The following is a 27202-nucleotide window of genomic DNA, read 5'->3' on the forward strand; positions in this document are numbered from 1 at the left end:
ACAAAACTGCCAAGTTTACTTTCATAGTTATTGACATGGTTAAGGGTAATAAAACCAATAAAACTGGATGGCATTCAATTTTAGACTCCAAAGAAAAGAAATGGATTGTAAAACTAGGTGGATTGTTTCCACCTGGTCTTAATGAGCAATTTTGAAGATGAGCCAATGGTATGACAGCTGTATGTATATAATTGTAGCATCTGATTCTTTTGTTTCACACTGAAGAAGGCTGTGTGTTGTTGCCAGCCGAAACCGTTCTGGTTATCTGTTCTTATGTTACTTATTTAATTATAAAGCATCTTTGATCACAGTTTGCTGGCTCTGTTTGTTTTTTTGGATTCTACTAATAATTGGTGCCGTGCAATTGCCGACATGCAGGAGGTCTGTTTTGAGTGTTAGACAAATGAAGCCTTAACTGTCACCCAGATGATTTGGTTTGATTAGTGGCTCAGGTGCTTAACAGTGCAGGCTGGAAGGATTGGAGTGTCCATCATGGGGGAAGGGAAAGGGCCTAGGCAGCATGTGGTGACACGTTTTGACACAATCTGTGTTGGGGTGTGACAGTGCAGGGACTAAACGGACATGGCCACTCAATTTGGTGAAATTATCCCTAGACAGCCATGCACCAGGAGTATGACATGAACTGTTAGATGAGCGTAGGCAGTCCCTACAGTGACATAGATTTCCACATCCCCCCCGTGGAGGGGGTAAGGGCCATTTATACAAAGGGAAAAAAATAGATCTCATTACAAGGATTCCGGTGAGAGCTCCGAATAATCATGATTGCTATCTGGATGATCACCACCCCAGAGAAGAAATGGTCTTTAGTCCAATTCCAGTAATAACGGCCACACAGGTACAAAATGCACTCTCTAAAGCCAAGAATACAGCATCCATGGGACCAGATGACATCCCGGGCTGTGTACTACATGAACTACAATATGAACTGGCACCTCACTTAAGTGTCATGTTTAATCATAGCCTCACCTCAGGTTTCGTGCCCAGTGAGTGGCGCAGAGCTACAGTTATCCCAATCCACAAGGGGGGATCCACCTTGGATCCTGGAAACTACCATCCCATCAGTCTGACAAGCCTTATCTGCAAGGCCATGGAGCGTATTATCATGGAACTTATAAACAAAGACATTGGCAACCTTCAAACACTGGACCCCACCCAGTTTGGGTTTGTGAAGGGCCGATCTTGTCTCCTGAACCTGATTGACTTCTTTGAATCAGTCTCCAGAGCCATGGACAAGGGTAAGGTGGTCCACACAGCCTATCTAGACCTTGCCAAGGCCTTTGACACCATCCCCCACTCTGGAATCATAGATAAACTTACTAAGTTGGGCATTAATCCCTATGGCACCCAATGGCTTGCTAAATGGCTTACTGATAGAACCCACACTGTAAAAGTAGCCGACTCCAAGTCCAGCTCCAGACAAGTGACAAGTGGAGTACCTCAGGGTTCAGTCCTAGGGCTGCTCTTGTTTGGCATCTACTTCTCTGATGTACAGGTCAACACTAAGGGACTCTGGCTAACAAAGTTTGCAGATGACTGCAAACTGGGAGCCATTATTGAATCCCCAAATGATGTGGATACTCTACAAAAGGACCTTACAGAAACAGATGCTTGGTGCCAGAGCCATGGGCTCAAGCTCAATGCCAAGAAATGTATTGTTATCCCCTTTGGGAAAAAACATGTATCCATGAATTACCATATAGGTGGCAGTACACTAAACACAGAAAGTGGGATAAGAGACTTAAGGACACAGGTGGACAGTGGTCTCACCTTCGATAACCACATCGCCACAACAGTCAGGAAATCCTTCTATGTGGCACACCTCATTACGAAGGGCTTTTCATCCAGAAAAAAGGAGGTCATTGTCCCACTGTACTCATCCCTCATTAGACCCATTATAAAACACAACGCCCCATTTGGTATGTGCCTCTCAAGACATCTGCAACAACTGGAAAGGCCTCAGAAATACCTCACTAAAAGAATCACAGGCCTAAAGCAGATGCCCTACGCTGACCACCTTAAAAAACTCCAGCTATACTCTGTCGCATATCGTCTACTCAGAGGCAATCTCTGCTTAACATACAAGGCCATGTCAAACCCAGAGCTGTTGGACATGCTACACTTAAAGAAATCCCAATCTCTCAGAGCTACACACTCCAGGGATCTAAACCTTGTCATCACAATAAACAAAACATGCTGGAGGGATAGGTTCCTGACCCAGAGACTCCCCAGACTCTGGAATAGATTGCCCATACATGTCAAGCAGAGTGCCTCTTTGGACCTCTTCAAGAGGAACCTTGACGATTGGATGGGAGAAAGGAAATTCACCCCAGGGATCATGTCAGTCGCCCTGCTAGACAGGGGTCCAGGAAAGTAAATAATCTGGGAAGAAATAGCCAGGGAATTGTTATGGCTAGGCTTGTATAGGCCTTAGGGCTGATAGCCTAGTACCAACCTATGAACCTATGGTGAGTTGATGACCAGCAAAGTGTGGGGGGAGGTGGAACACATAGAAACAAGTTACTACAGTTGATGATGGAGATCAGAGTCAGTTAACACTAAAAGGGCATCTGATTTATTTTATTTATTTATCCTTTTTATTCATCAGGTTAGTCCCACTAGGCTAATAGCTTCTTTTCTGGGTATACTTCTGACAGTATTTATCTTCTGCAAGCATCAAAGATGCAGCCTTTGTCTCCAAACTGGATACATTCCTGACTATGTATGTTGATATTCTACCTGTGAAAATCACAATCAATGGAAGTGAGACAGCAAACACACTTAGTGGAGTTCCTGACTCATCTTAGGGTGATATATTTTCTGAATTTCATGCAGTAATATATTTTCTGCTTACGTACTTTATAAGGCCAACAAATCTTGTATTTCTGGTGCTGGTAATCACATGAATTGGCTTATGATGGTCATGTAATAAGGTTACAAATTTAATAACAGGATGATAGTTTTGGAGTATCTTTGAGTTGCCTGTACCCAGTTATTGTTTTAAATGAGTGTGGAATTGTCTTGTGGCAGGAGAAATGTAAGTGTCTGATGGCTGATTATTCCACAAACCGTAAGTTATGCTTGTGATTTTTTTGTTTTTCAGGATCAAGGAATGAAGAAGCTTCCGGACATTTTCTAAGGTTTGCTGGGGAAGACAGCATAAACGGTATGGAGAGTCCCCTGTTGATTTGTCCGTGTATGTGCTGAATAGTCAGTAATCAGTAATTGATTGACTGACTGATTGATTTGACAGATTTTGGTAATTGATGCTGAAATAAAAAGTAGTAGTGAACAGTACCCTAGATGTGATGTTTCCCCATTTGCTAGTTTTGCTGTGGGTACGTATAAATAAGTAAGTTAACCACTACCACTCAAAACATTGACTCTAAAATAACCAAATTCAAGCTTGGGAAGGTATATTACACTGAACACTTTTAATCATGAACAAAAAAACTTTGAGTACTTGATAGAAAACGTCTGTATTACTAAACTCTGACTTCTAGTTCAGTTTATTACTTGGTTAACAAACTAGAAATAAATATATAAATCCAGAACAGATGCTCTCTGTATAACTGTACAATTTGAGAAAGTTTTTTTTAGTAACATAGTGTGTAGGGTTAGAGATGGGGGTTGCATAATCTTACTCATATGTGCTATTCCTAATGCTAATATTACCCTGCCCTTATCCCAACCCTGCATATTATGTCACTAAAAATTCTTTCTCTGACAGTACTACTGAATAAATCACACACACCCTCCCATGCACACACCTTGGAGACCTTCTGTGGATATGGGTATGAACTGGTATTTGACCTACACACACACACACACACACACACACACACACACACACACCTTGGAGACCTTCTGTGGATAAGGGTATTGGCTGGCATGAGACTTACACCCACACGCGTGCACACACACACACACTTTAGACATACCACTACTCAAGTATAATAAAAAAATATTATTGAAGTGAGATCTGCACCAGTAAATGTTGAAATTAAACTGGTATGTAGTAGTACCCCAGAATGTGCAGTTCCTTATCTGTTGTTTTTGATACATTTATCATAAACACTGGGCTAAGATGTCATGTTCAGTCTTGGATATCTCTAGTTGTAGTGGCATTGCAACTCTATACTGAGTGGAGTCAACAGTCACTATTGCTTCACTGGTGTGTGGGTGTAGTTGACTGTTGTGTTTTTAAGTCAATAACTTTGACAAATTAAAAAAATAGAATCACAAATCTGTCTCTGTGGCATGGTATTCTGTAGTCCCTTTAAAATGTTCAGGTCTTTGTGATAGTATGTGCATATACACCTTTTTTTTGGTTGCTCATGAGCCCATCCCTGCTCCATGTTCTTATTTTGAAAAACATTTGACTTTCTTCTTATCTTTTTGTTTTGTGTAATCAATTCACTGTTGCCATATGTTTCTATCCCTTTGATGAATACATTTGTGTCATTTCATAATGATCACATATGCCTTTAATTGTTGCAGTGATAATGGTCAATTTACTTGTTACCCAGAATTCCGTGAGTAGTGTAGCATGGTGAACAGTATATGATAAGAGTTGCCTACTTTGGGGACAAGATGATTCTTTAGTCATATCTATATATTATGGTTGTCAATTCCCATAAATATACTTGGAACACTTTCTGTTTTCCGTTAGATGCTTTAACAGGATTGGTCCTATAATCTGTAAAGCCTGCATGCCCTGACTGCTAGAGAATGTCTTACTGTGATTTCCTGCATCCTCCTTACCTGACAGCTCAAACATTTTTTAGTTGTATCTCTTATTTCATGTTCATTGATTCCTGTGTTAGACCTAGAAGTGGAGTGGCCAGGGTTGAGTGGTAAACTGCTGTCATCTGCCACTAGTTTGAACTCATCCCTGTTAAACAAAAAGGAGTCAGCCATATGATTATCAACCCTGTCTGCATGTTTTTCTGGAAATGTTAGCATTATTAGCAGGGTCTATATTATATTGTCGACAGCTGAAAATGTTGACTATGACTTTATCAATACCAAAATGTCGAACTACGAAATTAGCGAACAGCCAAATCACCGATTTCTTTCCAACAGAAAGAAATCAGTTGGCCAAACATCAATGCCACACAAAAACAAATATATTTAAGTGAGGGGCTTTGCCCCTCACACCCCCCAACGTGGAGGGCTATGCCTCCCACACCCCCCTTAGTAACTATTCTAACTTCGAGACGGCACTACAGTCAGGGAAAGGGCAGGTGTAAGAGAACGGCCAACCGATTTCTTTCCGTTGGAAGGAAATCAGTGATTTGTCCGTTCTCTAATTTTGTAGTTTGACATTTTGGTGTCGACCAAGTAAGGGTCAACATTTTAAGCTGTCAACAATATGATATAGACCCTTATTAGCATACATCTGTCTTTATTTCTGTTCAGAAGCTTTTGTTATAAAAATTCTGTACATTCATTTCCAGTTTATTAATTATACTCTCACTGTTCATTAATAAACTACCAACCCACCTCCACTTTCAACCCATAATCTTCTGTGCCAGTGATGTGGTCATCCACAGACCTGGCCCAACCCCAGCACTTATCAGAAATCAGCCAGAGCCTGACGTTTCTGAACTCAGTAGATGGTTTAACAAAAATAAACACATTCTCAGTATAAAAAAAATAAATAAATAAAAACAATGCTGTTTGATACACAAGAAAACTTTACCAGAACTTCTGCTGACTGGAACATTCCCCACGGTAATATCAAAAATCATTGAACTAGTTCAGCACTACAAGTACTGTGGAACCTGGTTAGACTTATCTATGACCTTTATGAAGCAGATCCTATTTACTATTTCTAAAGCTAACAAACAGACTTTCTGAGCATGGAAAATCTCTCATTTGTTATCCCAGGCTGGTAGAACAGCCATTAGAAACGGAGCACAGCTTCCACATTTGGAATATGGGCCCCCACTTACATCAGTCTCAAAAAAAAATCTCATCACTCTCCAGACTATCTCTGCACTACCCATACGTCAGAAAATAACACTTCTGTATAAGGCAGCCTGGTTTTCACACTTGTCAGCCTTCACATATTCCCATACTTTGAAAGTAGGCTGTGTGAAAGGCCACACCCACTATTCAGCACGAGGTCTGTCTCAGTAACTTCCCCAGCTCCACAGTTACAACAAGCCTATTTAGGTTGTACCAAACACATCTTCTCTGTATTCAGTTCCACAACGTAGAGTACTATTTCATTCAAATAACATCCATAATGTCTTGTAAAAAATTCCAACAATTAAAAAAGTTTCACTTCAAAGAACCAAATGCAAATGCTACTTTACTGGGGCAGTCATATGAATGCCCTTCATGCAAGCTCAAACCCTGCTGTTATAACTTTACTCCACACCTTTAAACCAGTGTAGGTACTCCTTGCCTTACAAGCAAGATTCTTCTTATATTCACCTTGAACTGGACCCCCTCCTACTGCCACATTCCCCTTTCTCCTCATGAGAACATCTATAAATCTGTTGTGCATCACATATTGTAATGATTTTGTACTTACCACATATATTGAAACATAATGTCATTTCTGTAAATTTTAGCTTGCCTGCTGTTATCTTTCTCATATTTGTACCATCTCATGGTGTTAGTGATGTATTTTGAATATATATATTAATAATTATAAAGACATTTCTGTGTAATGTTGCAGTCACAGTGCTACTTTTATGCTTAACTAAATTCTCAATGTTACTTGTCACATGTCTGTCCCTGGGCTAAGCCTGAAAAATGTTCAGATGGATAAGAACTCTCTCCTGGTTAATGTGTATATATATATATATATATATATATATATATATATATATATATATATATATATATATATATATATATATATATTTATTGATTTATTTTTATATATAATCTATATATATATATATATGTATATATATATATGGGTCTACTTTCATAGACCGAAGCGCCACTTTACCGACACCCGGAAGACCGAGACGGAACGATCGAACAGGTAGGTTACCGAAAACGCGATATCCCGACGGCTGAGAGACCGACAACGGCAGCGTGTGAGCGCGATACGGTAAGTGTGCAAAAGTGACAGATGTAGTATTGGGGAGCGGACAGGTAAGTGTACGATACTGAGGGATTTTAGGATAGTGTGTGGAAAATGTGAGTGTGCGGTGTCGGACTAAGGGTTCCGTGAGGTAAGTGTGTGGATGTGACGTAGAGCTGTGTAGGATAGTGTTAAGTGTGTTAGGGTTAGAATGCGGGTGGAGTGAGTGTGCGATAGTGATGGGCTGAATGTTTTAGGGTGTGTTAAGTGAGTTAGGGTTAGGGTGCAGGTAGGGTGAGTGTGCGATAGTGATGGTGTTGGGGTTTAGGGGTGTGTTAAGTGAGTTAGGGTTAGGGTGCAGGTAGGGTGAGTGTGCGATAGTGACGGTGTTGAGATTTAGGGGTGTGTTAAGTGAGTTAGGGTTAGGTGCGGTTGGGTAAGTGTGCGTAGTGTCGGACGTTAGGGTTAGGGTTTAGGTTAAGGTTAGTGGATATGTTGTTGTGTGCAATGTGTATTTGGCGTTTTTTGTGTCGGTGTTTTGGTGTTCGGTATGTTGAGTTGTCGGTGTGGTGTGTTGTCGGTTGTTTGGGGTGGGGAAAATGTGTGTCGGTGATTCGTACGTTCGGTCTATGAAAGTAGACCCATATATATATATATATATATATATATATATATATATATATATATATATGTGTGTGTGTGTGTGTGTATATATATATATATATATATATATATATATTATATATATATATATATATATATATATATATATATATATAAACACACACACACACACACACATACATAATCAGATAATCAGAAAATGTAACCTATTATCATTGCTTGAATCTAATTGAGTTCTGACTGAGAGTGCTACTGAAACAACTCAAAATATAAATTGATAAGTATATTTTTTGGCACTTCTTTCCAAAGTTCTACAGTATTCTAATTGCATTTGCTTGATTGATGTAAGATCATATTTGCTGGCTTCTGATCTGTGTTGAAAGTGTTATTTTTCTGAGTGGAAAGTGCTATTTTCCCCCCACCCTTAATCCTGCTCTGTTAAATACTGGTCAAACAACTTGTGTGTTTTATCTGATTGTCTCAAAGCTTGCTAGCATAATTAAGATTCCCTGTTTGTTACCTCTGCATTCATTGCTTGAATCTAATTGAGTTCTGACTGAGGGTGCTACTGAAACAACTCAAGATATAAATTGATAAGTATATTTCTTGGCGCTTTTTTCCAAAGTTTTACATTATTCTAATTGCTTTTGCTTGATTGATTTAAGATCATATTTGTGGCTTCTGATCTGTGTTGAAAGTGTTATTTTTCTGAGTGGAAAGTGCTATTTTCCCCCACCCTTAATCCTGCTCTGTTAAATACTGGCCAAACAACTTGTGTGTTTTATATGATTGTCTCAAGGCTTGCTAGTATAATTAAGATTCCCTGTTTGTTACCTCTTCATTCATTGCTTGAATCTAATTGAGTTCTGACTGAGAGTGCTACTGAAACAACTCAAGATATAAATTGATAAGTATATTTTTTGGCACTTCTTTCCAGAGTTCTACAGTATTCTAATTGCTTTTGCTTGATTGATTTAAGATCATATTTACTGGCTTATGCTCTGTGTTGAAAGTGTTATTTTTCTGAGTTGATTTTCCCCCACCCTGCCCTCTCTATTGGTGTTTTCTTTTTATACTTGGTGGCTTTGCAATTGTCCGCCCCTTCTGTATATTTGATCTGTGACACTCCTCCCAGTCTAGTGTCTTTAGCTCATTCTACCTAATACTGAGAGAAAAAACATTTTTTTTTGTTCTTTATTCATCTGCTTACTGTGTTTGTGTTACTTCCTACTGTATTATTTATTTTGCTCTTGCTGCCTATTCTTAAATGTACTTAATAGCATTTATTCTGATGCATTTATTACTGCCTGTTAGTAGCCGATTAAAATTGTAACTGCTAAGCCTTTGGATTACGCACTTGGGCTTTAGACCAGTTGTTTCACATTAGGAAGGTTTGTGGTCTGCACTGTTTTGGCAGGACAGGAAGCTTATATCCTTCTGAGTTGGGAGTTGCTGATTGAAGACTTAGTGTCTGTTCTAAAGTGTATTAGTTCTGGTTTAAGCACTTGGGCTTTGGTCCAGTTTTTTTACAATAAGAAGGCATGGTCTGCACTCTTGTGGGAGGCTGGATTCGGCCCTTCTGAGCTGGGAATTTCTGGTGACAGGCTTATTGTGCCTACTTATTTGAAATGTTTCTTTCTGAAAATGGTGCGCCTTGTTGCTGCAGCATAGACCAGATTCAGGCCTGCTGAATCTAGCTTTTTTTGTATAACTTGAGCAATAACCAGGCCATCTTTTTTTTTGGAGAAGGTTCCCCTTCACCCTACAGCAGGAGTGTGCAGTTAGAACTTGTCTGTTTGAAGACTGCTGGAGCAGGGCTCAGTTTTGAGCTTTTTTCTGGTTAATTGGGTAGCTTGCTCATTTTCTATTGTTTTATATATATATATATATATATATATATATATATATATATATATAAAACAATTGCATTCTAGTCATCTGCTTTTACTGTATTTGTGTTTCTTCCTACTTTATTACTAGTGGCATTGACTACAACTCTGATCTGAGAGATATAACAATAAGTATCCTTTTCTGTGTATTTAAAGAGTTTTTTTGATTGTATCTGCTTTATTTTCTGAAAAAAAAAAACAAAACAAAATACTTGTTTCCCACCTTTCTAAGCTAGTATAGTCCAGTTTTCAGGTTATGTGCTAAATTCAGGGCTGTGTTATAAATCTCTGTGTTTGCCCATACCTTACCTGGATAGAAGGAAGTTTCACTGTTCACCTGTGAGAAAGGGGAGCTTTGAGCAGCCTATCTGTCCCTGGAGGAGTGGTTTCAGCCCCAAAATTAGTAGTTTATTGGCCATTTTGGGCTAATTTCTATCTCTTTCATTTCCCTGCTATAAATATTGCATTTGCCCGGTTTTGCACGCCAGGCAACGCTGGTTAGCGAGGGTATAACTATTCCCGGCTCCACAAAGTCTCCTCTTCATTTTTTCCCTTGGAACTAGACAAACTTTCAACTTAAGCACTCAAGTCATTCATTTTTCAGCCCAGCACTTGCTCAAAACTCATAGCAAACACTTATAAACCCTAGCACTAGACCCTCCTATACTGTACAGAAGGACAAGGCTCTATATTCAACCTTACCAGCCATTCAGTAAAACAGTTCACTGTACCTATTCAGGCATGTCCAAAGGGCAGTTTCAGGTGTACTCTCCAGTCCAACTGGTGAATCTGGGCATTTTAAGGCAATGTACAACTGCCTTATGTACACAGACAACCCTCTCCTCCTACCACCAAACACTAATACATGTGAGAGATGCAATTATACGGCCAAACTGGAGGCTAAGCTCTCTCAACCCAAGGCTGGATCAGACAGTCAAGAGGAGAAGGGAAATACTTGCATCACACCACCAGTCTCACATAGACCCATTAAACCAGCACCGGCAAAAAACATGCATAAATACACGAAAACATACTCGGAGGCTCTAAATAAAAATCTGCAAAAGCAACAGAGACCTCCAAAGCAAACATCCAAGCAACCTCCACCCCCCAACACAAATCATGAAACACATACTTCACAAAACCAGTGTGCCATGCAATCACAGCCGTTAAGGCAAAATAACATACCCAACATACTAGTAATAGGTGACTCTATAGTCAGGCACACTGATGTCCCACTCACTAGGCTGAATAAGGAGAAAGTTACTGTTAGCTGCCTGTAGGGTGCCAGGATCTGCCACATAACACAAGCACTCAGGTCAATCCAGAACAAGTACAAATACGACTCTGTCATTGTCCATGTTGGTGTGAATGACCTGAGCCATACCTCCCTGGACTACATGAAAAGAGACATGGAAGAGCTCTCTGATCTTGTAGCCCAGGCAGGGATGATCCTGACCCTGAGTAGCATCCTGCCCTCACCAAAAATGATACCAAAGTATAAAGAAAAAATTATCAATTTCAACAACTGGCTAAGTTTCTGGTGTCATTCAAAGGGGATCCAGTGTCTGTCTGCCTGGGATGACATGCTCGACAAGCCACGCCGCTTCACTAGAGACGACTTGCACCTGTCACCCTTAGACTTTTGAATACTGGCCAAGGCTCTTGCCACCCCCATAGTGCCTTTTTTAAGCAAGGCTCAAAAGACAAACCCACCGCCATAAGTAGCACAAGTAACAAAAAACTGAGGGTGATGCTACTCAATGCCAGAAGTCTAAACCTCAAACTGCACGCACTTGAGGCACTCCTCAGTATGAAGAAAACTGATATATGTGCAGTAACAGAAACCTGGTTTAATTCTCCAGAGAGTACCCCAGCACTGGCAGGGTACAACTCATACCATACATTTCAGCCACAGAACCCAGACCGAAATACAAAAGGCGGGGGCGTATCCATATTCATCAAGGATACCCACACCTCTAGGTTAGTAGCACAGCACGATGCTTCAGAGATCATCCACGTGCAACTAACAATGGGCAAAACTGCAATTCAAATTGCAGCTTGCTACAGATCACCCACCATGTCCCAGGACCCCCATTCCACATGTCTGGAAACACTGGGAAATATAAAGGTCATACCAAACACCCTAATATTGGGTGATTTTAATTACCCAAACATAAATTGGGAGAACTACTCAAGTACTATCTCCCTTGCCCAACAATTCCTAGAATTTATAAACTCAAACACCCTGGATCAACTAGTCAACACTCCCACAAGAGGTGACAACATATTGGACCTGGTCATCACCAATATGGGCGACCAGTGCTCCACACCAGAGGTCAACCCCTGACTGGTTAGATCTGACCATAAACAAATCACTTTGGATATCCACATTCCGCCCCCAACCCCGGACAAGGAAACCACCGTGAAAAACTTTTCAAAAGCAAACTTCACGTTACATAAGACCGAGGTGGAAAGTTTCAAAGCCCCCATGCTAAAGGTTAACATTGTCCAAGCTGCAAAATCCTTTACTAATGCATTCTATGGGCACCTACAAGAATGCATGGATCATTCTATCCCAAGCAAAACCAAGACTCACTCCTCCAAAAAAAGGAAACCAGTCTGGTGGACTCCTGCCATAAACAAGCTATACAATAGAAGGAGGAAATTAGTACAGAAAAGAGTAAAATCCCAAGAAGGGAAGACATCCCTGATCAGTATCAGTAAGAAACTATGATCCCTCATAAAATCATCCAAGGCGAGTTTCGAAAGAAAAATTGCCAAGGTCTCCAAAGATAACCACAAGGCATTCTTTAGCTATGTCAAGAATCTAAGTGGCAATGCTCAGATCTGCTCAGAGTTAGTGCAGAATGGTACAAAATACACTGAACTGACCGATATTGCCAACATCTTGGCAGACAGGTTCAGTGCAGACTTCACCCCACCCCCCCAAAAGGGCCCATAACCATACCAGATGAATGTAGAGCTCCTGAAATCACAGACACTCAGGTTAAAACAGCCCTCTCCAAATCCAAAAACACAGCATCAATGGGACTGGATGGAGTCCCAGGCTGTGTCGTACATGAGCTCAAAGATGAACTAACCCCTCACCTAAACACACTGTTCAAACTCAGCCTCTCCACAGGTTACATACCCATAGAGTGGCACACAGCAATGATTATTCCACTCCACAATGGTGGAGCCACAACAGACCCTGGGAACAATCGCCCTATAAGCCTGACTAGCTTGGTCTGCAAGGCTATGGAGCGCATCATCATGGAACTCATTAACAGAGACATTGGGAACCTCCAAACACTGGACCCTACCCGGTTCGGCTTTGGTAAGGGCAGATCATGTCTCCTAAACCTGGTGGACTTCTTTGAGACAGTTACCAAGGCTATAGATGAGGGAAGGGTGGTACACACAGCCTACCTAGACCTCGCAAAGGCCTTTGACACCATTCCCCATTCTGGTATTATAGACAAGCTCACCGGCCTGAACATAAACCACTATGTCACAAGATGGGTTGCCAACTGGCTCATGGACAGAACCCACATGGTAAGAGTTGCGGGAGCTACATCTGACTCTAAACTGGTTACAAGTGGCGTTCCCCAGGGCTCAGTCCTAGGACCCCTCCTGTTCACCATATACTTCTCAGAGGTACAGGCAAGCACAGGAGGACTATGGCTGACCAAGTTCACAGACAACTGCAAACTAGGGGCTGTAATTGACTCTCCGGCTGATACAGACATCCTCCAAAAGGGTCTCACTGAGACGGGCACCTGGTGTCAAAATCATGGCCTCAAGCTAAATGCCAAATAGTGCATAGTCATCCCCTTTGCAAAAAACAAAAGTACCCACAAACTACCACATAGGTGGCAGTCCCCTAAATATGGAAGATGTAATAAGGGATCTGGGGACCCAAATAGATAGCAAATTCTCCTTTGATAATCACATTGCCAAAGTGGTTAGAAAATCCTTCTACATGGCATACCTTATCACAAAAGGGTTCACATCCAGATCAAAAGAGGTCATTGTGCCCCTCTACTCATCACTCATCAGACCCATCATAGAGTACAATGCCCCATTTGGGATGTATCTTACAAAACACCTCACCAAGAGGATCACTGGCCTCAAACAGATGCCCTATGCAGCTCGACTGAAGAAACTCCAGCTGTACTCGGTTGCATATCGTCTACTCAGAGGTGATCTCTGCCTGACATGCAAGGCCATGTCCAACCCAGAACTGATAGACATGCTCCACCTAAAGAAAAGCTTATCCCCTCGAGTCACACGCTCTAGGGATCTAAACCTCACCATAACAATAAATAGGACGTGCTGCAGGGATAGATTCCTGTCACAGAGACTTCCCATGCTTTGAAACAAGATTTCAATCTACATTAGGCAGAGCTCCTCACTAACACTCTTCAAGAGAAACCTTGACGAGTGGATGGGAAACAAAGTTTACCCCGGGGATCACTTCAGTAGCTCTGCTGGACAGAGGCACAGGGAACTAATCTAAGGGGGCAGCGAATGCCCACACATTCTGGCTAGGCTTATAAATGCCTTCGGGCAGATAGTCTAGTATCTTCCTATGAACCTATTATCGAGAAAATGTAATTTTCCAGTAGGAAGGGTACAACAAAGCAAAAAAGGGAAAACTGTTTGTACAGGGACTATATTCTCATATGAATTACTAAAACAGACTGTTGTCATTAACTTCTAATGTGAGAGCCATGTCAAAGATCACTTTGCATTCATATTGAAAATAAGAAAATGGGATTCAAGCTGGTATTGCTTGTTTAAACCACAGTTTATAAAGTTAAAAACAACAGCTGAGCACTTTTACCCTCGTTAGAGCCTCATCAGATCTAAGTTATGATGTAAGTAACATGTAATATATATGTTTCTATTTTCCATATGAAAAGCCATGTCATTTGCAACACAGGCTTTAATCCAAGAGCATTTAAACAGATCTCATTCAATGACAGTGACTGGAACAGAAGTACATACATAGTTTGCGTCTTTATTCTGATTTGCACGGATATACTTAGAATTCTAGCCAAGCCTTGCAAGAGGATATTTTATAACCTCACACAAAAAGAACTATCAGCTTTAAAATAACTCTGTGAAGACAAGACAAGAAAGATTATGAAAGCAGATAAGCAGATAAGGGGGTGGCATATTCAGCGCAGACACCTAGATATATAATCAAAAAGTTGGAGAAATGCTAAGGAATCCGAATTTCTACAGTGAGTGCATATTGAACAAGTACCTAAAGGTTACAAGGTAATTGACATCAAACTGGCTAAGCATAATTGAGAGAGACTTCTAGAATATGATTTGTTTGGCTTTCTGTGACAGCCTCTCACCCTAGGGTACTGCAAGTTCTTGACATCCCAAAACCTCACAAAAATATGGATAACCCTCCATATCACCCAGCGGTTGCAGGAGGTGATTCAGCCACTGAAGCTTCATCCATATGGAACTTAAGATTAAAAAGATTGGTAGGAGTGTTCCCTCATTCATTTTGGACTCTACTTCTTGGGAAAAAAATCTTCTTGGGAAAAAAATCAAAGAAATAAAAATACAACCAGAGGAGATATTACTCACAACTGATGTGGAAGTTCTCTACATTGCTCTTTTTTAATTTCTCCAAGTCTTTTGGATTTCTAATACCATGATGGAAATGGACCCCATTCCTAAGTCAAAGTAAGATTAAAGTTCATGAAATTAGTACTGTTTCCCTCTTTGATGTCAGCCAGTAGTGCTCTTCGCAGCACCCGCAGTGTGCCCAGTAATGACTCCTTCTGCAGTTCATATGGAGTTAGATGTATTGGTAGCATATCTAAATACGATTGTAGACTCTTCTTTATAAGACCTGTTTCTCCTTCTACATTTGGAACTGTTTGGGTATCTTTCTTCCACATTGTTCTCATTTTTGCCTGCAAATCCTGATATTTTATGACTTTATGTCTCTCTGTATGAAAGACACTGCAGTCACTGGGTGTGACGAATTCAATGGTCAGTGTTAATTTTGTCTTCTTTTCTTGGACTACTCTATCTGGTTTTCTAGCATCTGTCTTTTGAATTGTTGGTAATGGATGATCCCATGTGACGTAGACTTCTTCATTTTCTATGCCACTTTGTGACTCATTTTTCCAGTGTTTTTCAGCTACTTCAGTATTAAGATGTTTTCACAATCCCCAATGCAAAAGCCTTGCCACATTATTATGCCTTTCAGTATATAGTCCTTCTGTCATTAGTATGTCAAAACCAGCAACGAGGTGTGCACATGTTTCCAGTTCTGTTTTACAAAACCTACATTTGTCTGTTTCTCACACCTATTCAGTGGACAATAAACCAGCATGTACGTAGCCCAGTATCTTGGGCCGCCAATATTAACCTTTCATCTTTTGGTTTGAATTTGCCCCTCCTTAACCATTCCTGCATTCGATCCTTATCAACATGAGGTTCTTCCAGGAGTTTTCTATACTTGCATATATTTATATTTATGCATCTTCCACATTTCTTGCTTTCTCATCTGATCCTTCACCTTATATTCTTTCTTGTGTTTTTTGGCACATTCAGTTGCTGCCTCATTTTTATCTATTTCTGGTTTGATTTCCATTCCCGCTTGACGCAGATATGCTTCTTCTAGACTAAGAAGGAAAGTTATCTTAGATTTATTCTCCTCATGTTTCAAAACTTTCGCTATATTTTGGTGTTGTGAAGTCAGCAGATATGTATGCAGTCCCGTAATTGCAGATCCATACATGTAATCAGTTTCAATTAGGCCCATGCCTCCTTTGGAACTGGGAATATAATCTTGGTATGCACTGATGTTAATAAATCATTTCATGAGCATGAAGCATCCTTCTTGTTTTCCTGTCTATTCTATCTAACACATTCTAGGGCCAGTGAATCACTCCAAAACCGTAAGCTAGTACAGGAAAAGCAAACTGGTTTATAGCTTGAATTTTGTTCCTAAATGTTAATGCTGTTTTTAGGATTAATTTAAATCTTCTAAAATATTCCTTACTAAGTTTTATTCGCATTTGTTCATATTTTATTGCTGATCCTTCATCAATTCCCAAATATTTATACAGTCCCTCTTGCTCAATTGCTTTTGTATCACATTCTTGTCCCAAACTGATATTTTCCTGGTGCTGCAGCTTTCCTGCTTTAAAGATTGCTTTTACACATTTATCAAGACCAAATGACATTCTTATATTGTGAAAAAGTTTTGACTACTTGTAGTTGTGCATTCAGTTCCTCATCTGATGAACTATACAGTTTTAAGTCGACAAAGAGAAGATGAGAAGTCTTCACACTTTGTTGCTTTCTGGGAGCCAAATTATAGCCATGACCTTATCTGTTAAGCAGACATCTTAATGGATTAAGGGCAAGGCAAAAGAGCATTCTGTGTGGCTGTTGTTATTTTCCTTAAGGATCTGCATCCAAAATCCCGCTCTCTTCTTATTTATTGAATTCCCCCCACTTCATCATCATCCCTTTCCACTTTGACTTGTAGCTTTTTGTTGGTGTTATGCATAAGAGCCTTAACTGTGTAGCTCTAGAATATCCCTTCAAACTGGATAACTGTAATTCCCCTTTTGTGTTGGAAGGATCAACTTATCCCATCCTTGCTCCCCCCCCAGAAAAAAATCCTTCATAGATTCATATGTAGGTACTAGGCTATCGGCCCTGGGGCCTATACAAGCCCAAATGCTACCCTGGCTTTTGCCACCCAAGAAAATTATTTTCCTGTGCCACTGTCAAGCAGAGCCACAGAGGTGATTCCCCGGGGTGAGATTTTTCTTGAAGAGTGCTAATGAGGAGCTTTGTTTGATATAGATAGGTAGTTTATTCCAGAGTATGGGAAGTCTCTGGGACAGGACTCTATCCCTCCGGCATGTTCTGTTTATTATGGTGACACGGTTTAGGTCCCTAGAGCGTGTAGCTCGGAGGGATTGGGATTTCTTTAAGTGGAGCATGTCCAACAGCTCTGGGTTTGACATAGCTTTGTATGTTAGGCAGAGATCACCTCTGAGTAGGCGATATTTGACAGAGTAAAGCTGGAGTTTTTTGAGACGTTCTGTGTAGGGCATCTGTTTGAGGCCAGTAATCCTCTTTGTGAGGTGTTTCTGCAGCCTTTCCAGTTGGTGTAGATGTCTTGTGAGGTACATACCAAAGGGGAGTTGTACTCTATAATGGGTCTAATGAGTGATGCATAGAGGGAAACAATGACTTATTTTTTTCTGGATGAGAAACCTTTTGTGATGAGGTGTGCCACGTAGAAGGATTTCCTGACTACTGTGGCGATGTGATTATCAAAGGAGAGACTACTGTCCACCTGTGTCCCAAGGTCTCTTATCACACTTTCGGTGTTAAGTATACTACTGCCTATGTTGTAGTTCATGGGTACAGAGTTTTTACCAAAGGGGATGACAATGCACATTTTGGCATTGAGCTTGAGGCCATGGCTTTGACACCAGGCATCTGTCTCAGTGAGGCCCTTTTGTAGGATGTCCACATCATTAGGAGTTTCTATTATGGCTCCTTGTTTGCAGTCATATGCGAACTTCATTGGCCAAAGACCTTCTGTGTTAGCCTGTACTTCAGAGAAGTAGATACCAAACAGGAGAGGACCCAGGACTGAACCCTGTGGTACTCCACTTGTCACTGGTCTGAAGTCGGATTTGGAGTCTGCTACTTTCACAGTGTGGGTTCTGTCAGTGAGCCATTTGGCAACCCATCTTGTGACATAGGGATTTATACATAGTTTAGTGAGTTTATCTATAATTCCAAAGTGAGGAATGGTGTCAAAAGCCTTGGCAAGATCTAGATAGGCTGTGTGAACCACATTACCCTTGTCTACAGCTTTGGTGACTGTTTCAAAGAAGTCTATCAGGTTTAGGAGACATGATCTGCCTTTTACAAACCCGAACTGGGTGAAGTCCAGAGTTTGGAGATTACCAGTGTCTTTGTTTATAAGTTCCATGATGATACGTTCCATGGCCTTGCAAACCAGGCTCGTCAGGCTAATGGGGCAGTAGTTCCCGGGGTCCGTGGTGACTCCCCCCTTGTGGGATAACTGTCACTGTGCACCATTCAGCAGGCACAAAGCCTGAGGTGAGGCTATGACTGAACATGGTACTTAGGTGGGATGCCAGTTCATTCTGTAGTTTGTGTAGAAAGCAGCCTGGGATGTTGTCTGGTCCCATGGATGTTGTGTTCCTGGCTTTGGAGAGTGTGGTTTTTACCTGTGCAGTCGTGATTACAGGAACTTTGCATTCTTCTGGTATAGAGATGGGCTCTTTAGGGGGTGAGAGGGGGGTAAAGTTAGCACTGAACCTATCTGCCAGGATGTTGGCAATATCAGTTGGGTATGTATATTTAGTGCCATTGTGCTGTAACTCAGAGCAGATTTGAATGTTGCCATTGAGATTCTTGACACAACTATAGAATGCTTTTTGGTTGTCTTTAGAATCAGTGGCAATTTTGTTTTTGAAACTAGCTTTGGAGGATTTTATCAGGGAGCTCCTCCACTCATGGGATTTTACTCTCTTTTGCAAAAGTTTTTTCCTTCTGTTGTACAGTTTGTTTATGGCAGGAGACCACCAGATTGGCTTCCTTTTTTTGGAGGATAGCATATTGGTTCTGTTTGGGATAGCACGATCCATGCACTCATGTAAGTGCTGATAAAGTGCAACTGTGTAGGATTCAGTAGTCATAACTGTATTGTCCTTCTGCATGGGTGTCATGAAGTTCACCACTTCTGTCTTAAGAAGCATGAAGTTGGCTTTGGAAATTTTTTTTACCATGGTTTCCTTAATGGGGGGTGGGGGCAGGATGTGGATATCTAGGGTAATTAGCATATGGTCGGATCAGACCAATGAGGTGTTGACTTCAGGTGTGGAACACCGGTCACTCATGTTGGTAATGACTAGATCTAGGATATTGTTGCCCCGGTGGTGGTGTGGATAAGTTGATCCAGGGCACTGGAGTTTATGAATTCCAGAGAGCATTGAGTGAAGGAGTTGGTACATGAGTAGTTTTACCAGTTAATGGCGGGGTAGTTGAAATCGCCCATTGTTAGGGTGTTTGGTTGAACCCTAATATTTTCCAGTACATCAAGAAAAGAGGAGTGGGAATCCTGGAGCATGGTGGGTGATCTGTAGCAAGCTACAATTTGGATTGCAGTTTTGCCCAGAGTTAGTTGCACTTGGATAACCTCGGCTGCATTTTGCTGAGCAACTAGCCTGGAGGTGTGGATATCCTTAATGAATATGGACACACCTCCGCCTTTGGTGTTCCGGTCCAGGTTACATGGCCGAGAAGTGTGGTATGATTTATAGCCTGGTAGTGCAAGGGTGCTCGCTGGAGCCTTGAACCAGGTCTCAGTCACTGCACAGGTATCAATGTTCTCCATTTTAAGCAGTGCCTCGAGTGAGTGCATTTTGAGATTTAGACTTCTAGGATTGAGTAGCATCACCCTCAGTTTTTACTAGCCTGTTCCTGTTATGGTGGTGAACTTATCATTTGAACATTGCCTAAAAAAGGCACTATAGGGGCGGCAAGAACCTTAGCCAGCATCCGGAATCCCAGGGGTGACAGGTGCAGGCCATCTGTGGCAAAGCATCATGGTCTGTCGACCATGCCATCCCAGGCACACAGATACTGGATCCCTTTAGAATGGCACCAGAAGCTTAGCCAATTGTTGAAGTCAATCATTTTGTCCTTGTACTGCGGCATAATTCTGGGTGATGGCAGAATGCTACTCAAGGCTAGGGTCATACCTGCCTGGACTACAAGCTCGGAGAGCTCTTCCATGTCTCTTTTCATGTAGTCCAGGGAGGTACATCTCAGGTCGTTCACACCAACATGGACAATGACAGAGTCAGATATGTACTTGTTGTGGAGTGACCTGAGTGCGTGGGTTATGTGGTGGATCCTGGCACTCGACAGGCAGCTGACAGTAACCTCTCTCTTTATTACTTACTGTTCACAACTTCTCCTCTGATTGATAAAAAATACGTCTGACCTATATTCAAAATTAAAGGAACTGAAAACAATTTAACTGCTTGCATCTTGCTCTCCATGTCCGTAAGCAAGAGCATCTTCTGTTTAGTCTCTTCCCACACATCCTTAGCAGCTGTAACAAAATCCTTTTTAATCCATAAATTGTAAATACTTTCTTTTATCTTGTCCACATAAATATGGATATTGCTGGACCAGTTCATTTTTAGGTACATAGTTTAAAGCTATTGCCTTTGTTTTATCATTATTAATTTTATGTCCTGAAAAGACTTGAAACTGTCTCAAGATGTTCCACAGCAATGAAATGTCCTTTTCTGGTTTTGTCCTGTGCAAAATATCATGTACACATAAAGCCAGCTTTTCTTGATTACCATACTAATTATAGCCTTGAATTTCTGAGTCCCTTATTTTCTTTGTCATGTGGCTATAATATAAAGCAAATAACAAGTACATCTGTTCAGAAACATCTTGTCAGAAAAGAACCCTCCCAGTTTAATTTTTGCCTCTGGTCCCTCATATATCCTCCTATTTAACATTATTATTGTATCAGGGAGTGCAAATGCTTCCATTGTCATTGCTCATAAAATCCCAGCTTACTCATTTGAATGCTTCCTGTGCATCAAGGCCCATCAACAACAGCAATATTTTCTTACACTCTGATCCCTCTTGATCATCTTTGTTCTATAACAAAAATGTATTCACACTCTGTTGCAAAACTCTGGAGCATCCTTCTCCAACAATTAAGACAACTTCCAGTCTAGCCTTCTTTAAACACTCCCTGCAACAGCACTTAAGTCATTCTTGGGTCTGTTCTTGCTGTAATCCTGGCTAATCACATCCTCTCTATCTTGGCAAACCTCCCCACTTCTTGTTTACACAAACTATCTTCTCACCTTATCCTGTCTTCGTCTTCCTCCACTTCTTTCTGCACGCCTGTATTCTAACTCCCTGCTCTACCCTCACTATCATACCTATTAACCTCAACATCTATTCTGCATACCCTTCATATTACAATAGACTTCCTATAATCTAATCTTATCCTGCCCTTCACTTTATATATGAAATGATTTCCTAAATCTAAATATGTAATGTAACCATTGGCATAGGAAAATTGTAATTCATAAAATGTGTATAACCTACTCAAAATAATGTATAATATTCTCCTTTCATACAGTGGATATAAAAAGTGTACACATCCCTGTTAAAATGCCAGGTTTTTGTGATATAAAAAATGAGACCACAATCAATCATTTCAATACTTTTCCCACCTTTAATGTGACCTGTAACTGTGCAATTCAGTTGTAAAACAAATTTGTTATGGGAAAAAATATAAAAAATAAAAAACGTACAATAAGCTGGTTGCATAAGTGTGCATACCCTTAAACTAAAACTTTGTTGAGGCACCTTTTGATTTAATTACAACATTTAGTCTTCTTAGGTACACATGTGCCCTCAATTAAAGAGACTCTGATTAACCTCAAATAAAGTTAAGCTGTCCTAGTAGGAGTTTCCTGATATTTACTCAGTTGCCTGCTACAGCAAAAGCCATGGTTCACAAAGAGCTTTCAAAGCATCAAATGGATCTCATTGTTGAAAGGTATAAGTTAGGGGGAGGGTACAGAAAAATTTCCACAACATTGGATATACCATGGAACACAGTGAAGACAGTCCCCAAAAAGTGAAGAAAATATGGGACAGTAGTGATGATGCAAAGAACTGGACATCCCTCCCAAACTGATGAAAAGACAAGATGACAACTCGTCAGGGAAGCTGCCAAGAGACCTACAGCAACACTGAAGGAGCTGCACGGATTTCTGGCAAGTACTTGTGTACTACATGTGACAACAATCTCCCGTATTCTCCATATGCCTGGACTGTGGGGTAAGGTTGCAAGACGGAAGCCTTTTCTTAAACAGAAAAACATTCAGGCCCAGCTAAAATTTGCAAAACAATACATTAAGTCTCCCAAAAGCATGTGGGAAAATGTGTTATGGTCTAATGAGATGAAGTTTGAACTTTTTGGCCACAATTCCTAAAGGTATATTTAGCTCAAAAACAACATTTCACATCACCAAAAGGACACCATCCTCACGGTGAAGCATAGTGGTGGCAGTATCATGCTTTGGAGTTGCTTTTCTTCAGCTGGAACTAGGGCTTTAGTCAAGGTGGAGGGAATTATGAACACTCCAAATACCAGTCTCTTTTGGCCCATAACCATTAGGCATCTGCTAGAAAGCTGAAGAAGAAGAGGAATTTCACCTTTCAACATGACAATGACCCCAAACATACATCCAAATCAACAAAAGAATGGCTTCACCAGAAGAAAATTAAAGTTTTGGAATAGCCCAGCCAGAGCTCAGACCTAAATCTAATAGAAAATCTGTGGTGTGACCTGAAGAGGGCTGTGCACAAGAGATTCCCTCGCAGTCTGACAGATTTGGAGCACTTTTGCAAGGAAGAGTGGGCAAATATTGCCAAGTCAGGATGTGCTATGCTGATAGACTCCTACCCAATAAGACTGCTGTAATTAAATCAAAAAGTGCTTCAACAAAGCATTAGTTTAAGGGTGTGCACACTTATGCAGCCAGTTTATTATACGTTTTTTATTTTTTGTATTTTTCTCCCTAACAGATTTGTTTGTTTTTCATTTAAATTGTATAGGTTATAAGTCACATTAAAGGTGTGAAAAGGTTTGAAATGATTTATCGTGGTCTCATTTTTTTATATCACAAAAACCTGGCATTTTAACAGGGGTTTGTACACTTTTTAGGTCCACTGTATATGATTTTCTCCTGTACATCTATCTCCTGCAGCTCCTTTTGTGCATATGTCATAAAACATATGATTTCTCCTGTGCATCTCCATGTATATCTTGTAACTCAGTTCATAATCATGGAAATGAAGTGTTTTATTTTTTCTCTGCTTCTAACTCTAGTAACGTCATTTGTGCATGTGTCATAGACTAGTATGATTTCTCCTTGCATCTGTCCATGTATCTCTTGTAACTCAATTCATAATCATGGAAATTAAATGTTTTAGATATTACGTAATCATGGAGCTTTTCTCCCTGGTTCTCCACTGAAAATGGGCACTTTTTTACCCAATCGGACATTTCCTGTAAACAAATATCAAATAAATAAATAGATTAATTAATTAATTAATTAATAGTGTCAGATGTTTCTCTCCCTTCCACAAAACCACACTGATCCCTATCGATCAATTTTGGAAACACCTTTGCCATTCTTTTAGCTAATCTAGAAATAAATATTTTATAATCATATTTTAAAATTGAAAGGGACCTATATGAATCTGCGTCTAATGGGTCTTTACAAATTTTAGGTATTATATCCAGCACAGATTTCTTTCAGGCTGCTGGTGCTTCCCCTCCTTTTACAATGCTGTTAAACAAGATAGTATTTGCTTCCTTCATCATTTTCTTCTCTCCTAGTTTCCAAACTTCCACAGGAATACCATGTATTCCTGGAGTCTTTCCTGTAGATTAATTGTATGTTACTATTCTTACCTGATCTCATATTATCTTAGCTATTAATTGTTGAACCTCATCTACCCCTTACCTTGGCATACTTGAGTCTTATAACCAGCTCCAGATAGGAATTCAGCAACTTTTAATGAAAGCATAGACTTATCTCTTTCACCCTGTTCAACAATGGTCAGGCCTTCATCAGAGTCTAAAGAGACATAAGTAATGATACGTGTATATACTGTTCTAAAACCCAATTAAAAACAGCAGCCAATCATGTTGTTTCATTGAGTTAAAAACATGTAAACCAAAAAAAAAAAAGCCTAAATCAATTAATACATATAAATAAATAGAAATGCATAAAATTCACTGTTAGTAAAATCATTGTCATTATTTGAATCATTTTTGCCCTAAACTTTAAAATAATACTAATTGAAACACAGTCATTGATCCCTGGTCTTTCAGTGGCATTCAGCCTAAATTGCCATACAGTTTGTTTATATTCTAAAAGGCTGTCACAGTTACCACCCTTATCATCTCTCACCACTTTATCAATAATGAACAACAAAATTATTTTATAATACCTGCACTCAGTTGAGTGCATTTATAAAGCATTTCACACCCTTCTCCTTTTCATGCAATTTAAGCGTTCGTAAATCCTATCCTTCAGCTTTCTTATCGTCTTCCCTATATAAAAAGCCAAGCATGACAAATGTGGCTAAATATACCACATATTTCATATTACAATTATAACACCATGGACACAATATACAACTATCAGATACCAACCCAGAGACGTAAGGTCCATCACTGATGTGTTTACCAAATTTACACATCATACTTCAGCATTTTCGACCTGAAGGTCAGTTGTGCATGTAATATGGGAATTTGTTTCAAACATTCCGCTTGTTGTAGTTAAAGTAAATTGATTTATTTTAAACATCTGTTTACAAAAAAGTAGCTTTTACAAGTTAAAAAACTGTGGGAAAGATACTATTGATGGTCTTGTGTATCATAACTTTGTTCACGTCCCCTTTAAAATACTAAAAAATTCTCCTAAGATTTTGCCTGTTATATCTGGTAGTACATTTTCTAGGTTGTGCTGTCCCTGTAAAATTCCTCAATAACATGGAATTTGCTTCCTAACACAGTAACAATTACTGCCCAAAGCAATAATGAATAACAATATAAAATCTTTGTTTTGATTTCTTATAATGTACTCATTAGTTCATGCCTGTGACGGCCCCCTCTGGGCCAGTAATCAAGAAGCATGAATCTTCACCACTGACACTGGTGAGGGTAGTTCACTTGGAACAAAGATAGGTACATACAGTATTTCCAGCTGCAACTCTCTGCACCAAGCACAATTTCCCTTAAGAATACACAAGGAAAACACTCAGTCCGAGGTTTGGGTTTTCCTCTCTCTCTGTCTCCAGGCCCCCCAATAAGACTCCCCATTGGCACAGCTATAGAGTTGAGTCCTCCACTGAGTGTCCCAAGCCAAGTCCTCTACCACTGTCTCTGTGAAAGCAGTGGTCTCTGTCCCTCCTCCAAGTAGCTGAAACACACACTCTTTGAGGTTTGATTTTTGCACACACACACACACACACACACACACACACACACACACACACACACACACACACACACACACACCTAGTAAAGGCTGGAACAGATTTACTAGCTATGCCCCTCTGCCCAGACTATAAGGTAAATACTGCCACCAGGAGTCTCCAAAGCCAGCTACTCTAAGGCTCATACAAGGGTATCCAATTATACTAAATGAAATTAATACTAATCCAAATGGTAGTGTTTGACCAATGCAGTAATGCTTCCAGGAGTGGCCACAGTGTCACCAAATAGATATAAGTACTCCCAAAGGTTGAAACATTCTCTAAAAGATCAACCACAATGAAAGTTTAAATATATTTAATAAATAATAGAATAACATGAAAACACTAACTATCTATTTACAATGAACACCAGAGTTTCCATCACAGGAAATATTAAAATAACATAGATACAGAAAATTAGTACTTAACTAATCTCACTATATTCTCCTGACTGATCTAAAGAATTACTATTCATAATTATTAATATTTTATGTATATATATATATATATATATATATATATATATATATATATATATATATATACACACACACACACACACACACACACACACACACACACACACACACACACACACACACACACACACACACACACACACACACACACACACACACACACACACACACACACACACACACACACACACATCTAGTCTAAATACTATGTTTCAAAGACATGCATCTGGAGCATTTCTCCCCAGGCCTCCACAGAAAATATTAAAATAACATAGATACAGAAAATTAGTACTTAACTAATCTCACTATATTCTCCTGACTGATCTAAAGAATTACTATTCATAATTATTAATATTTTATGTATATATATATATATATATATATATATATATATATATATATATATATATATATATATATACACACACACACACACACACACACACACACACACACACACACACACACACACACATCTAGTCTAAATACTATATGTTTCAAAGACATGCATCTGGAGCATTTCTCCCCAGGCCTCCACTGAAAATTGTCTTCGTTCCAAGTTGGTCTTTCCCGGTAAACAATTGTTAAATAAAAAAAATAATAAAATATTTCCTGGTTACTTACTAAAGCAAGGCAAGAAGAAGTGGGTGAGTGGTCCTTCTATATCAGGTTTCAAGAACAGACTGCTCTGTGACTTCCATTTCATCTAGTATTAAAACATCATTTCAGTGCTGGATTTCAGAATGACATCACATACATCTGGTCATCTGACTTCTGGTTCCCATACTACCCCTTTACTAGAAACTGAACCAGAATCCCACACATATGAGTTACCATACACACAAATAGAGCTTTGCTAAGATGTGTTATAGCATCTGGAAGATATAAAGCCATTTCAACACTTCTACCCTTCCAGGGTAGCAATTAGTTCACTGCTAATGACAATGCATCAGCATTTCTAATCCTTGTTTTCACAGACATTTCGTCTCTGGCTGCTATCAGAACTGTAA

General features: G+C 39.9%; 1 protein-coding gene across 1 annotated transcript in view; it reads left to right on the plus strand.

Annotated features, from left to right (window-relative positions):
* The window catches only part of LOC122806053, a gene marked incomplete in the record, with an annotated part of 1002329 nt that overhangs the window by 730722 nt on the left and 244405 nt on the right, over positions 1-27202 (plus strand). The window contains 1 exon segment of the mRNA XM_044076294.1: positions 3122-3184. Within this exon segment, the coding sequence (XP_043932229.1) occupies positions 3122-3184 (63 nt within the window).

Source organism: Protopterus annectens, chromosome 7.part0 (assembly GCF_019279795.1).
Source record: "Protopterus annectens isolate FY-2018-M chromosome 7.part0, PAN1.0, whole genome shotgun sequence".
Classification (NCBI taxonomy): Eukaryota; Metazoa; Chordata; order Ceratodontiformes; family Protopteridae; genus Protopterus; species Protopterus annectens.